Consider the following 15,017-nt stretch of genomic DNA (forward strand, 5'->3'; position numbering starts at 1 on the left):
GCGGCGGCTCCCTCGTCCTGGTGCTGGATAAGGTGAGACCCCTGCTCCTGCTTCACCTTCTCCTGGCTCTGCTGCCCTCCCGCTCACACCTTCTTCCTCCTCCTCTTCCTCCCAGCACCTGCAGAAGCTGCCCTGGGAGAGCATGGCGTGCCTGAGGGCTGTGCCCGTAACCAGGCTCCCTTCCCTGCGCTTCCTGCTCAGCTACTCCCTGGCACAGCAGGTGAGAGGATTGGGGACCCCATAGACCCCACCCCTGGGGTTTGGGGACCCCCCCCCAAACCTCGTGCTGGGCTGGGACCCACTCGTTTCTCCCCGCCGGCAGCGGGCAGGGTCGGTGCTGAGCCGCAGCATGAACCCCAGCAGCACTTTCTACGTCCTCAACCCCCACTGCAACCTCCCGAGCACCGAGGAGCGATTCCGGGGCTGGTTTGAGAGGTGGGTGGAGATCTCGGGGGGGGTTGGAGAGGTGTTCTGTGCGCCCCCCCCTTCTCAGAGTGGGGTGACAGGAGCCGTCCTGAGCCCAGAGCAGATGCAGGCAGCCCTCCTGGTGCACAACCTCTACATGTGAGCGTCACCGGTGCTGCCTGGGGACACCTCGGCAGCGGAGGGGTGTGAGGGCAGCTGGGCACACCCGGGGGGGCTTCACCCCGTAGCTACACAGGGCACAGAGCAGGTGCCCGCTTGCTGGACGGAGAGACCATCGCCCAGGTGGGTTGCCGTGCTGTCACCCCACTCTTCGGCAGCACCAGCATCATGGTCATGGAGGGCTCCACCATCGTCCTCAAGTACATCATGGCCAAGTGGTGAGTTACAGGGGCAAGTGTCCCTGCGGGGGGGTCTATCTGGGGGGGCGGAGGCTTTGCACGCTCAGGGACGGTTTTTTGGGGGTGGAAGAGGGTGTAACGGTGTTCTCCCTTCCAGCTCCCACATCCTGGGGACCGCTGTGGGACGGGAAGGATGAGGAAGGACACGGACCGCTACACCCCAGCGCTGCTGCAGGGCTGGCTGGGGGGGGTCGGGTGCCCCCAAGTGTTTGGTGCCAATGAAGCCGCTGCCCTCGGACCTGTCCCGATCCCTCCTGCAATGGGGGCGCGAGCGCAGGGACCCTCGGGCCCCACCCGGGCTTTGCCAGCCCCCACTGACCCCCCGCCACCCTCCGCCCCTTCCAGCCGCTCCCCCCGGCCCGGAGCGCCGCACGGGGCTGTCGTGCCCCGGGGCAGGACCCGGCTCTCGGCCGTGCCGAACCTCCGGCAACCGCCGCAGCCCGTCGGTGCGGCCGGTCCGATCTCCAGGATCCTCCTTCCCTCGAGCGGATCAACGCTCCCGCCCGGCCCGCTGCCGCCGCGAACGGAGGGTGCCCGGATCCCCCCGCGGATCCTCGATGACGGTGTTAAACAGAACCGGCCCCGGTACCGAGCCCCGGCAACCCGCTCCTGACCGGCCGCCGACGGGACGAAACTCCGACGCCGCACCCGGCCTTCGGAGCCGCTCGGCAGCTTCGGGAACACTCGGCACCCTTCGGAGCCGCTCGGCAGCCTTCGGACCCGCTCGGCAGCTTCGGGAACACTCGGCAGCCTTCGGAGCCGCTCGGCAGCCTTCGGACCCGCTCGGCAGCTTCGGGAACACTCGGCAGCCTTCGGACCCGCTCGGCAGCTTCGGAGCCGCTCGGCAGCTTCGGAGACGCTCGGGAGCTTCGGGAACACTCGGCACCATTCGGAACCGTTCGGCAGCCTTCGGAAACACCCGACAACCTTCGGAGCCGCTCGGCAGCCTTCGGAGCCGCTCGGCAGCTTCGGGGATACTCGGCAGCATTCGGACCCGCTCGGCAGCCTTCGGAGACACAAGGCAACATTCGAAGCCGCTCGGCTCGGCTCGGAGTCGCTCGGCGGCGATTGGCTCCGCCCGGCAGTGTTCGTTTCCGCACGGCGCCGCTCGGTAGCGCCCTACCGGGCTCGGCTCGGCTCTGCCCGGCTCTGCCCGGCTCGGCTCTGCCCGGCCCGGCCCGGCTCGGCTCGGCTCGGCTCGGCTCTGCCCGGCTCTGCCCGGCCCGGCCCGGCTCGGCTCGGCTTGGCTCGGCTCGGCTCTGCCCGGCTCTGCCCGGCTCGGCTCTGCCCGGCCCGGCCCGGCTCGGCTCGGCTCGGCTCGGCTCGGCTCGGCTCGGCTCGGCTCGGCTCGGCTCGGCTCTGCCCGGCCCGGCTCGGCTCGGCTCGGCTCGGCTCGGCTCGGCTCGGCTCGGCTCGGCTCGGCTCTGCCCGGCCCGGCTCGGCTCGGCTCGGCTCGGCTCTGCCCGGCCCGGCTCGGCTCGGCTCGGCTCGGCTCGGCTCGGCTCTGCCCGGCCCGGCCCGGCCCGGCTCGGCTCGGCTCGGCTCGGCTGCCCGGCTCGGCTCGGCTCGGCTCGGCTCGGCTCGGCTCTGCCCGGCCCGGCCCGGCTCGGCTCGGCTCGGCTCGGCTCTGCCTGGCCCGGCTCGGCTCGGCTCTGCCCGGCCCGGCCCGGCTCGGCTCGGCTCGGCTCGGCTGCCCGGCTCTGCTCGGCTCTGCTCGGCTCGGCTCGGCTCGGCTCGGCTCGGCTCTGCTCGGCTCGGCTCGGCTCGGCTCGGCTCGGCTCTGCCCGGCCCGGCTCGGCTCGGCTCGGCTCTGCCCGGCCCGGCCCGGCCCGGCCCGGCTCGGCTCGGCTCGGCTCGGCTCGGCCCGCCCCGCCGCCCCGCAGGTGCCGTCACGCCCGGGCTGCCCCCGGCGTGCGGGGCTCGCAGGGATTAGAGGGGGGGTCACAGCGGGCAGCTCCCCCCCCCCCGCACGCGCTCGCACGCCAGCACGTGAGGGCAAACCCACGTGGCGCCAGACCCGGCTCTGTGCCCCCCCCCCCGTGCCCACTGCCGTCCCGGTGCGACAGCCCCGGCACGTGCCCCGACCCCGTGCGAATGCCCCCCGTGTGCGAACACCCCAGTTCCTGTGCCGACCCCCCCCATACCCAGCCCTTGTGCAAATGCCCCCCCGTGCCTCAGTCTCCCCAGGTTGCGGGGGCGCACCCCCATACTCACCGCAGCCGCTGCGTGCCTGCCCAGGGGCTTCCTGGGGGTGGGGGGGTGCGGGGGGCGATCGGGCCCCCCTCATTTGATGCTCCGTCGGGGGCGGCAGGCGGGGCAGCGCGGGGGGGGGGCAGGCAGGGGGGCAACGGGAGGGGCGGCACCGGGAGGGTGGGGAAGGGGAGCAGCAAGGTGGGGGGCAGCAGGGTGGGGGGTAACACTGGGGGCAGCAAGGTGGGGGGCAGTAGGGGGGGCGACATTGAGGGTGACAGAGTGGGGGGTGGCAGGGTGGGGGGCAGCAAGGCAGGGGGTGACACTGGGGGCAGCAGGGTGGGGGGCAGCAAGGCAGGGGGTGACACTGGGGGCAGCAGGGTGGGGGGCAGCAGAGGGGGTGACACTGGGGGCAGCAGGGTGGGGAGCAGCAGGGGGGGTGGTACTGGGGGTAAGAGAGAAGGGGGCAGCAGAGGGGGCAGCAGGCCGGGGGGCAGGCCGGCGGGGCGCAGCAGGCAGGACAGGCCACGGGGCCCCCCCCGCAGTGGCCGGGTCGGGGTCCCGGCCAGCCCAGCCCCATGGCGGTGCCGCCCCCGCCCCCCCCCCCCCCGCCCGCCCGGGGGATTTATGGCCCAAAGCCGCTGCGCGGGGAGGGCGAGGGGGGCAGCGCACGTGGCAGCACCCATGGGTGCGGGGGCTGGGGCCGGCCTGCTGGCTGGGGCGAGTGTCCCCACGCAGGACACCCGACGGGGGGGCCGGGGGCGCTGCAGCGTGCAGGGCCCCACAACACGGGGTACACGGGGGGGACATTGGGATGGGGGCCACGGGGTCTTGGGGGGGCACGGTGAGACAGGTGGAGCTCTGGGGGCGGACATGGGGCTGCTGGGGGCATAGGGGGACACGGGGACACTGCCCGGGGGGGGCATGGGGGGACAAAGGGGCAGGGGGGGCACAGGCCATGGGAATATGGGACATAGGGAGGGCCGGCTTGATGGCCGGGGGGGGTGGGGGGGACTGGGGGGGGTTGGGGTGTCCCGGGAGGGTTGAGGTGCCCCGGGGTGGCACCAGGCTCTGCCATCCCTTTGGAGCACGTGTGTGTGCGTGTGTGTGCGTGTGACATGCAGCTGCTGTGTGCGTGTGTGTGTACGTGTGTACATGTCACGCCAGGTGTAGCACACGTGACCGGATCGTGTGTCCCAGCTGGCTGCGTTGGTGTGCAAGGGTGACACATGTGGCGCACTCAGTGTGCAAACGTGTCAGCCAGGGTGTGGCATGCGTGCGTAAGCATGTCAGCCAGGACACGCCACGCACACACCAGTGTGCCACCCAGGACATGTCACGCAGGTGTAAGTGTGTCACTTGGACACACCGTGTAGGCACGTGTCATCCGGGATGTGCCACGTGTGTGTAAGTGCCACCCAGGACACACAAGGCATGTGCAAGCGTGTCACCCTTAACACGCTGTGTGTGTTGCCCAGGATATGCCATGTGTGTGCGAGCCCGTCACCCAGGATACACCATGCCCATGCCAAGCACTATCCCAGCCCCCGCTCCCGTGCAGTGCGGTCGTCCCTCGCCACGCATGTGCTTGCCACACATGTCCTTGCCACACGTGTCCCCGTCCCCTTCAGGAGGCGGCAGAGCCATGTCGTGTCCTCGCTGTGCCATGTCCTCGCCGTGCCACTCTGTGCTGCGCTGTGCCATGTCCTTGCTGTGCCAGTCCGTACTGTGCTGAGCCATGTCCTGGCCATGCCATGTCCTCGCCATGCTGTGTCCTCGCCATGCCAGTCCGTGCTGTCGTGCCATGTTCTGGCCGTGCCAGTCCGTACTGTGCTGAGCCATGTCCTGGCTGTGCCATGTTCTCGCCGTGCCAGTCCATGCTGTGCTGAGCCATGTCCTCGCCGTGCCATGTCCTGGCCGTGCCAGTCCATGCTATGCTAAGCCATGTCCTCGCCACGCCATGTCCTGGCCGTGCCAGTCCGTGCTGCACTGAGCCGTGTCCTCGCCAGCGTCGTCCTGCGGTTTGGGAAAAAACACGGTGGGTTTCAGGGCGGCGTCACATGACGGAGCGTGCAGGGCCCGGGCGCCACGCACGCACACGCGCCCACGGCCACGCCAGGTGAGGGAGGGGTGTCCCCAGGGGGGGACGGGGCTGCTGGGTGAGTGGGGGGGGTTGGGGCACATACATACGTGTGGGGAGCGTGTGCCCCAGGGGAGCGTGGGTGTGAGCACGGGAACACGTGTGGGAGCGTGTGCGAGGGCGCTGCTGCGCCTCAGCCCGGGTACGTGTGCGCAGACGTGGGTGCCAGCCCGTGCGTGTGTGTGGCCGGGCGTGTAAGTGTGTCAGGTGGTGCACAAGTGTGCGTGCAAACATGCACGTGCGTGTGTGAGCATGAGCATGTCTGACCGTGCACACAAGTGCGCTGGCGCGTGCGTGTGTCAGTGCATGTGTGCACACGCGTGTGCGCTCCCCCCCGCCACGAGCCTCAGTTTCCCCAGGGCCCAGGAGGCCCCGGCCGGGAGGGGGAGGAGGGAGGAGGGGCGGGAAGGGGAGGGGGAGGGGGAGGGGAGGAGAGGAAGGAGGCGGGGGGGGGGGAGGCCCCGCAGCCGATGGGGTCATGGAAAAAGGGTTTGGGTGGAAAATCCTCCCCCCGCCGCTCAATGGCAGCTTTGTTCGGCCCCGGGCTCCGCGGCAGCAGCCCCCGCCCCGCCGCCCCGGGTGGCACCGCCCCGTGTCCCCCCCCCCCTTTATCCCCCGTGCCTCAGTTTCCTCGCCCGGGCGTGGAGCAGGGGTTGCAGGGGTTGGCAGACGGGGGGGCTGGGGGGGGCTGGGCAGTGGTGTGCATGGGCACCGAGCACCGTCCGAAGCCGTAAAATTCGAAACCGTCAGGAAGTGCTGCGGAGCTGCGCCGTGCAGCGCCGTGCAACGGTGTGCAACGGTGTGGCACAGTGGGTCATGCCATGGCACGGTGCACAGGGCTGCAGCTGCCCGTGCGGTGCTGTGCAAAACCACACAAGGCTTTGCAAAGCTGTGCAACGCCGTGCAACGACGTGTAACACAGTGCCATGCAACCCTGTGCGGTGCCACGCGACGGTGTGCAATGCTGTGCCGTGCAATGCCTGCAGGGCCGTGCAATGGTGTGCAACACACTGCTGTGGAAAGCCATGCGGTGCCGTGCAACGGTGCGTAACACAATGCCGTGCACCACTGCGCGGTGCCATGCAACGCTGTGCAACACCGTGTGTGCCATGCAATGGTGTGCCATGCAACGCTGTGCGGTGTCGTGCAACAGTGTGCAACACAATGCCACGTAATGCTGTGTGGTACCATGCAACGCTGTGCCATGTCGTGCAACACCGTGTGTGCCATGCAAGGGTGTGCCATGCAGCGCTGTGCAGTGTTGTGCAACAGTGTGCAACACAATGCCACGTGATGCTGTAAGGTGCCACACAATGGTGTGCCATGCAACGCTGTGCCATGTCATGCAACGGTGTGCAACACAACGCCGTGCAACACCATGCGTGCTATGCAATGGTGTGCCATGCAGTGCTGTGCGGTGCCATGCAATGGTGTGCAGTGCTGTGCAACGCCGTGCCCTGCACACGAGGCCCCCCTGCAGGCGGGGAACCCCCGACGAAGGTTTTCACCGAGTGCCAAGAGCCTCACTGGGGCACCCACCGCCGGCACCCGCCGTCCTGCACCCCACAGGGCCCCGCCGGGCCGGGTGCTGGCATGGGCGGGGGCGGCGCACCCCAACTGGCGGCAGGGGTGTGGGTGCAGCTGGGGGGGCAGGAATGCGGCCAGGCGGGTGCTGCCGGCACAGGCCTCGCACGCCCGCACACGCCTGCGCACGCAGGGCCGCGCCGGCTGCTGTGCAGCACAGCCACGCGCTGCAGGGCACGGCAGGGGTGGGCACGCGCATGTGCCATTGCACACACAGTCGTGCACGCTCACATGGTTGTGCACGGTCATGCACGCTCATGCATGGTCTTGCACTCTTGTTCATTCCTGTACACACTTGGGCATGCTCACACACGCTTGTGTGCACTCATGCATGTCCGTGCATGCTTGTGCACACTCATGCACGCTCATGCACGCCCATACACACCTGTGCGTGCTCACACCCACTTGTGTACACTCGTGCACGCTCATACCTGCCCATAAACGCTCACGTGTGCTCACACACACTTGCACACACACATGCCCGCTCCCCCTGTGCCCGTGCACACTCGTGCATATTCATGCACACTCATACACACTCGTGTATGCTCACACCCACTCGTGCACACTCACATACGTTCCACCCGATGGCAGAGCCCCCCCACGCCCGTCCCCAAGCTCCGGGTGCCTGCTGCCCATGGGAGGGACCCAGGTGTCAGGGAGAGGTGCGGGGTCCCTGCCCACCCCCAGGCCCTGCCTGGCACTGCCTGCATGAGGCCCCTCACACGGTGCTGGTGCCCCCAGCACCCTCCAGCCCCCCGCACACGGGGGCACACGCATGTTGGCATGGTGCCGTGTGTCCCACGATGCCCCGGAGACCTTGGTGTGACGCCCGCTGTGCTGTGATGCTCTGGGGCACGGGTCCGTGTGACTCACAGTGGGCAGGGGCACAACAGCAGGCCTCACACACACGTGTGCAAGGGGCTCCGTGGCATCCCCCTGCCCTGCCAGCAGGATGTGGAACACGCCTGGAGTGCAAATTGCTCACGCGAGCGTGAGCACATGCACAGAGGGAACGTGTGGCTCACCACGGCCGTGCAAGCCTGGCACCAGCCCTGCCCCGTGCAAAACGCCTGCACAGAAGCGCCCACCCCGTGCAAGCCTGGCACCGACCCCTCGTGCCGCCCCCGCACGGACACCCCCACACGCCTCCCCGCTGCCCGGCCCCTCCGGAATGGCCCCGTGCGGGGGGTGCGGGGGGGTGCGGGGGTGCGCGAGGCCACCAGCAGCCGGGGGGCGGCGCAGCTGCTGGTTCTAATTACCTGCGGGCGGCCGGGGCTAATTGGGACCTTTTGGCTGCGGGGGGGGAGTGGGGTGGTGGGGGGTCCTTGGGGGGCCACCACGTGGCACCAGGACCTGGAGCGGGTCCTGAGGGCCTCAGGGACGGGCACGCGCAGGGGACGCAGGGATGGAACACGGGGGGACACGGGGGGACACACATTGAGGGACGTGGGGTGGCACAGGGAGACATGGGGGGTCACGGGGGGACATGGGGGGACACAGGGAGTGGCACAGGGGAACATGGGAGGGGCACAGGGGGACATGGGGTGGCACAGGGGGACATGGGGGACGCAGGGTGTCCCCACAGCATCCATCACCCCGGTTGGTGCTGGGGGGTTACCTGGGGACTAGGGAGGGGACAGGGGGACTGGGGAGGGGGTGACCTGCGGACCGGAGACTGGGGGGACTGGGGAGGGACTGTGTAGGGGTGACACAGGGACCAGGGAGATTGGGGGGACTGGGGGGGGGCAAGGGAGAGGGGGTTGGGGGGCAGGTCAGGGCACACCCTCCTTCCTGGGGGGTGTGCGGGGGCATGTGACACATTGTGACACTCTGCGTGTGTCACTGGGTGTGTGACACTGGGTGTGCCAGTGTGCTCGTGACAGTTTGTGTGTGTGACGCCATGTGACGCCATGTGACACGGGGTGGGTGTGTGACACCGTGACACTGTGCGTGACACTGACACTGTGACATGGTGTGTGACACTGTGACACGGTGTGTGACACGGTGTCAGGGTGTGACAGGATGTGTGTGTGACACTGTGACACCGTGTGTGACAGTGTGACACTCTATGACATGGTGTGACATGGTATGACACACTGTGACATGCCGTGACGTGCTGTGACACAGTATGACACAGTATGACATGGTGTGACGCGGTGTGACATGGTGTGACATTCTATGTGATGGTGTGACATGGTATGACACTGTGTGACACCGTGTGACACTCTATGACATGGTGCGACACGGTGTGACACGGTGTGACATGATGTGACGCAGTTTGACGCGGTGTGACGCGGTGTGACACTCTGTGACGGTGTGACGTGGTATGACACGGTATGATACTCTATGACATGGTGTGACACGGTGTGACACGTTGTGATGCAGTTTGATGCAGTATGACGCGGTGTGACGCGGTGTGACGTGGTATGACGCAGTATGACGCGGTGTGACACAGTATGACACAGTGTGACACGGTGTGACACGGTGTGACGCGATGTGACGCGATGTGACGCGCTGCCGCCGCCCGCCTCCCCCCGCGTGTCCCCGCGGCGTCCCCAGGCCCCGCCCCCGCCTGGCCCCGCCCCCGCCCCGCCCCCGCCCCCGCCCCCGCCCCCGCCCCGGCCCCGCCCCCGGCCCCGCCCCGCCCCGCCCCGCCCCGCCGCGCGCCGGCCGCTGTGCCGCGGGGCCGGGATCGGGGCCGCGGCCGGTGGCGCTCGGTGCCGCCGCCATGTACGACTGCCTGGCGGCGCCGGCGGGGCCGCGGCGGCTGCACGACGTGACGAACCGCGGGGCCTGCGCGCTGCGCAAGGCGGGCTACGGGCCGCGCTGCGGGGCCCTGCCGCCCTTCGCCTGGCCGCCGCCCGCCCGCCGCGGTACGGACCGGGGGGCGCCGGGGCCGCGCTGCCCCGGGCGGGGGGGCGGTGCGCGGGAGCGGGTGCGTGTGCCCGAGGGGGGGGGGGGTGCGTGGGTCTGGGTGTGCGTGTCTGTGGTTCGGGGGGGGGGGGCGGGGTGTGACTGCGAGTGACGCGCGTGGGTGTGGAAACGGGGGGGGGGTGATGCGTGGGGGGTGTGGAAAATGGGGGGGGTACGAGTGGGAGGGGGGTGTATGGGCTGTGTAAGTGCGCGGGGAAGTGGGGTCTGTGCGGGGGGGGGAGTGGAGGGTGGGGGTGTTGGGGTGTTGGACACCCCCTCCCGTCCCGGTAGCGCTCAGCCCAGGAGGGACCGGAGGGGTGGGGGGGGGGCTCGCAGTGGGTTGGGGGGACGGCGCGAGGGGCTCAGGATGGGACCAGGTTTGGGGGGGCACAGGGGCTCGGAGCCGCTTTGGGGGTGCGGGAGTGGGGACCCGGTTCTGGGGAGGCACAGGGAGGTGGATTCCTTTTGGGGGGGGCCACAAAGGATCCCCCTTGGGGGGGGGGATTCGGACCCGATTTGGGGTCCCGGACCCTTTGGGGGGCAGCAGTAAGGACCCGCTGTGGGGCTGGATACCCCACGGGGCCGGGGAGGCCCATAGGGGCGGCCCGTGCGCCCCCGCTGCCGCCTCCCCCCCCCCCGCGGAAATCTGGCAGTGATTTGGGGCACAGACACCCTGAGGGGGGCACGGGGGAGGAGGGGTCCCGCCACCTCGGCGGGGTCCGGCGACACAGCGGGACCCCCCCCCAGGCCACCCCATCGGCCCCCCCCCCCCGGTGCCCGCAGGCGGGGCGGCCCCCCCCGGCTCCCCCCTCCCGGCCCGACTGGTTCCAGTCCGGGTGCACCCGCCCAGCGCCGCTGCCAATGTGGCACTTAACCCCTGCGGGGCCGCCCCAAAACCGCCTCCCACCCCCCCGGGGGGGCCGGGGGGGCGCTGGGAGGGGCCCCCCCTTCAGCCGAGCATGGGGCGGGGCGGCATTCCCCGGCTGCAGGGGTGTTCCCCCCGCCCCCCCCTTAAATTAGGCCGCGGGGAGGGCTGGGGGGGGGGGGGAACCCCCCTCGGAGACAGGCTCAGAAAGCTGCGGGGGGAGGGGGCTCTGGGGGGGTCCCCACAGTGTTGGACCTCCCTCCCCCCAATGGGGTGTGGCCCCCATGGGCGCTTTCAGGGTGCTGTTTTTTTGGGGGCGAGTGCCTGGATTTGGGTCAGCCCCCCCCCAAAAAAAAAAAAATTTAAAAATCAGCTCTTACTCCGATGGGGAAACTGAGGCACGCGGAGGGGGACCCCAATGCGCCCCCCCCTCAGAAGACCCAACCCCCAGCACCCTTTGTGGGGCACCAACAGCACCCGGGGGGGAGCAGATCCGGCCCCCCCCCCCCTTGGGGTGCCCCACGCCTGTCTCCATGGCTGGGGAGGGTCTTGCGGGGGGGGGAGGGACCCCACACACGCTGTCCCCCCCCCCGCACGAGGGGCGTGCGAGGTGAGCGTGCGAGGGGGTGGCACAGGGTGTGGCACCGGTTGCGGTTTCATTTCCAGGGCGGGGGTGGTTTGGGGTGGGGGGGCTGTTTGTGTTCGGGTGACCATGGTGCGTGTGTGTGTGCACATGCGTGTGCGGGGGGGGGGCTCCTGCCCGTCCCCCGTGTGCCCCCCCCCGGCCCAGCTGCAACCGTTTTAGGGCCGGTTATAAATGGGCTGTTTGACGCCGGGCGCGGGCAGGAATTTCCTCAATTTCAGCAATTCTGGCGTTTTTTATAAAAACACAAACACGCCAAAAAAAAAAAAGCACCGTCCCCCACCCCCAGCTGCCCGCCCGGGCTGCGGGGCGGGGGGGTCTGCGTGTGCCCCCCCCCCCAGCTGTGACGCTGCTGTCACCCCCTCTGCCACCACCCCGGGGGGGGGAGTTGGGGAGGCTGGGACCCCCCCAACCCCCCCCTGTGTTTTGGGGATGGGGGGTCCCCCGGGAAGGGGGGGGAACATGGAGGAATTGAGGGGCATGGGGACAGGGTGTTGGGCTGTGCCCCCCCCCCATGCTGTGTCCCCTCATTGTTTCCCCACGGTCCCCTGTCCCTTGACACTCCCCCCTCCCTGGCATGGACCCTGCTCCCTGGGGACAGCTGGGGGGGCTCCCTGTCCCCGCCCCCACCCCACGGGGACCCCCGTGGCCCACACAAGCAGAGAGGGGGCAGCCAGTCCCCTACCTGCCCCTGCCGTGCCTCAGTTTCCCCCAGCCAGCAACGTGGGAGTGGCATCTCCCAGCCTTAGGGATCTCATGCCAGTTGTGAGGAGGGAGGGGGTGTCTCCAGCAGCTCCCTGACGCCCCCCCTTTGACCCCCCCCGCAGCTGTGGAGACGCAGAGCCGCAGCGTGGAGGAGATGGTGCCCAGCTCGCCCTCACCACCCCCCCCACCCCGCGTCTACAAGCCCTGCTTCGTCTGCAGCGACAAGTCCTCGGGCTACCACTACGGCGTCAGCTCCTGCGAGGGCTGCAAGGTGAGGGGGGGGCACGGAGACCCCCCCAGGCACGGGGAAACCTCCCCGGGGGAGTGGGGACTCCCCCCAGACACTGGGGAGCTGTCACTTGGGAGCGCCCCAGGCAGTGGGGAGCCGTGGGACTGGGCACCCCAGCAGCCCCCCATCACCCCCCCCATGCATGTACCCCCCCCAGGGCTTTTTCCGCCGCAGCATCCAGAAGAACATGGTGTACACGTGCCACCGGGACAAGAACTGCCAGATCAACAAGGTGACGCGCAACCGGTGCCAGTTCTGCCGCCTCCAGAAGTGCTTCGAGGTCGGCATGTCCAAGGAAGGTGCGCCGGGGTCCTGGGGGGCACTCGGGGTGGGGACACACACACCCCCCCCCCACTGTGCCCCCCCTGGCATCAGTGAGGTCCTGCCGGGTCTGTGCCTCTGCGCTGGGCACCTTCGTGGTGGGGACGTCCCCGTCCCCTGGGGGAGTTGTGGCTGGGGCAAGGGGGTGGCCTTGGCTGGTGCCCCCCCGCCCCGGGGTGGGGGGGCCTTGGCAGCCCCTCCGGCTGCATTGTGCTATATGTGGATATCCTGCTCACGCATCCTGTCCCTGCGCCCCGGCGAAGGGCGGGGGGGCAGGAAACACCGCCTGGGGAGGGGGCGGGGGGCACCCCCAAACCCCCCCTGACCCCCACATGCCACCCCCCGCAGCCGTCCGTAACGACAGGAACAAGAAGAAGAAGGAGGTGAAGGAGGAGGTGGTGGCCGAGAGCTACGAGCTGAGCCCGGAGCTGGAGGAGCTGGTGCAGAAGGTCAGCAGAGCCCACCAGGAGACCTTCCCCTCACTCTGCCAGCTGGGCAAGTACACCACGGTGAGCACGGGGGGTACGGGGGGGGGGCACCGTGCCCGCGGACCCACGGCTGAGCCCCATGGCTTGTGTCCCGTCCGTGTGTCCCCCCCCAGAACTCCAGCGCCGACCACCGGGTGCAGCTGGACCTGGGGCTGTGGGACAAGTTCAGCGAGTTGGCCACCAAGTGCATCATCAAGATCGTGGAGTTTGCCAAGCGCCTGCCCGGCTTCACCGCGCTCAGCATGGCCGACCAGATCACCCTGCTCAAGGCCGCCTGCCTGGACATCCTGGTGAGGGGCCGGGCGGGCTGCTGGTGGGGTGGGGGGGCCCCCGCGCCAGTCCTAACCCCCCCTCACCACGTGCCCCCCGTAGATGCTGCGGATCTGCACGCGCTACACGCCGGAGCAGGACACCATGACCTTCTCGGACGGGCTGACGCTGAACCGCACGCAGATGCACAACGCCGGCTTCGGGCCGCTCACCGACCTGGTCTTCGCCTTCGCCGGGCAGCTGCTGCCGCTGCAGATGGACGACACCGAGACGGGGCTGCTCAGTGCCATCTGCCTCATCTGCGGAGGTGGGGAAGGGGCGCGCAGGCACCTCGGGGCCAGGAGGGACGTGGGGGCACGGGGATGTCCAGGACAGGAGGATGTGGGTCATGGGGACCTCCGGGCCAGGAGGCAGTGGGGACGTGGGGACACGGGGATACAGGGACATGGAGACCTCCAGGTCCAGAGGTTGCAGGGATGTGGGAACACGGGACCTCTGGGCCAGGAGGTGGTGATGACACGGGCACCTCCATGCCAGGACGCAGCAGGGACACACAAGGCCTGTGGTCCGAACAGTATCAGGGACATGGGGACACGGGGACCCTGGGCCAGGACACAGCAGGGACACGGGCGGCAGTGGGGACGCCCGGGACACCCCCCAGACACTGGCTCCGGCGTGACCATCAACCAAGGGGCACAGGCCAGAAGCCGTGACGGGGCTGGTGACCCCCCCCCTGTGCCCCCCCAGACCGGATGGACCTGGAGGAGCCCGAGAAGGTGGAGCGGCTGCAGGAGCCGCTGCTGGAGGCGCTGCGGGTGTACGCCCGGCGCCGCCGCCCCCGGCAGCCCCACATGTTCCCCCGGATGCTGATGAAGATCACGGACCTGCGCGGCATCAGCACCAAGGGTGGGGGGGCCCCCCGGGCCGGGGGTGCGGGCGGAGGGGGGGGGCATGGCAGGGAGAGAGGGGGTGTTCGTGGGGAAGGGGGAGTGGGAAACGTCAGGGCTGCTCAGGGGGGCTGGGGGCGGGGGGGGTTGAGGGAGGCTCGAGGGGGGTGGGGGTCTCACTCCAGGGGTGGGACACTCACAGGGGTCTGTTTGGGGGGGAGACATGTTGGAGGGATGGCGAAGAGGGGCTTCTGGGGGGGGAGAGGGGGGAAGCATGCAGGGATGTGGGTGGGGGGATTCCCCCGGTGATGCCCGCGGCGGGGGGGTGCTCAGAGGGGCTGACGCCGGCGGGGGGGTCCCACAGGCGCAGAGCGAGCCATCACGCTGAAGATGGAGATCCCGGGGCCGATGCCCCCCCTCATCCGGGAGATGCTGGAGAACCCCGAGATGTTCCAGGAGGAGGAGGAGGCAGCGCGGCCCCCCCCACCCCCGGAGCCCCCCACCCCCCAGGACAGCCCCCCTGCCTCCCCATAGCCCCCACCTGCCCTTGCCAGGGTGGGGGGGGCTCCGTGAGCCTCCGCGGGGGTTGGACACTCTTGACTGCCTTCCAGGGACCCCTCCTTGCTCCGGGGAGGGGGAGCCCCCATGGTGCCCCCCCCCCATGTCTGGGGGGGCTCCAGAGACTGACGGAGCCAGCCCGGGGGGGACCCCGTGGCGCAGCTATTGCCTTAAGCTGGGGGGTCCAAGCCCCCCTCCCAACCTCAGCTTCATGCCAAAAGCCCCCCCCCCGCAGCCCCGCTGCCACCTCCTCACCCTTTTACTGGGGGGGGAGGGGGGGGGAATTTGAGGGGGGCAACGATGGACAGAAATCGCCCCCCCTTCCCCAAATTAATGCCTG

At 69.7% G+C, this 15,017-nt stretch overlaps 1 protein-coding gene across 1 annotated transcript; it reads left to right on the top strand.

The window, feature by feature from the left end:
• The first annotated feature begins 9,466 nt into the window (after nucleotides 1-9,466).
• Nucleotides 9,467-14,653, top strand: RARG (retinoic acid receptor gamma). The gene is made up of 8 exons (XM_086630742.1): nucleotides 9,467-9,611; nucleotides 11,987-12,135; nucleotides 12,311-12,452; nucleotides 12,823-12,983; nucleotides 13,076-13,252; nucleotides 13,335-13,539; nucleotides 13,980-14,138; nucleotides 14,484-14,653. Exons 1-8 carry the CDS (start codon nucleotides 9,467-9,469, stop codon nucleotides 14,651-14,653), a joined length of 1,308 nt encoding a protein of 435 aa, XP_086486868.1.
• Nucleotides 14,654-15,017: the final 364 nt, after the last annotated feature.

The sequence above is a fragment of the Tauraco erythrolophus genome, unplaced genomic scaffold, assembly GCF_009769465.1.
Source record: "Tauraco erythrolophus isolate bTauEry1 unplaced genomic scaffold, bTauEry1.pri scaffold_48_arrow_ctg1, whole genome shotgun sequence".
Classification (NCBI taxonomy): domain Eukaryota; kingdom Metazoa; phylum Chordata; class Aves; order Musophagiformes; family Musophagidae; genus Tauraco; species Tauraco erythrolophus.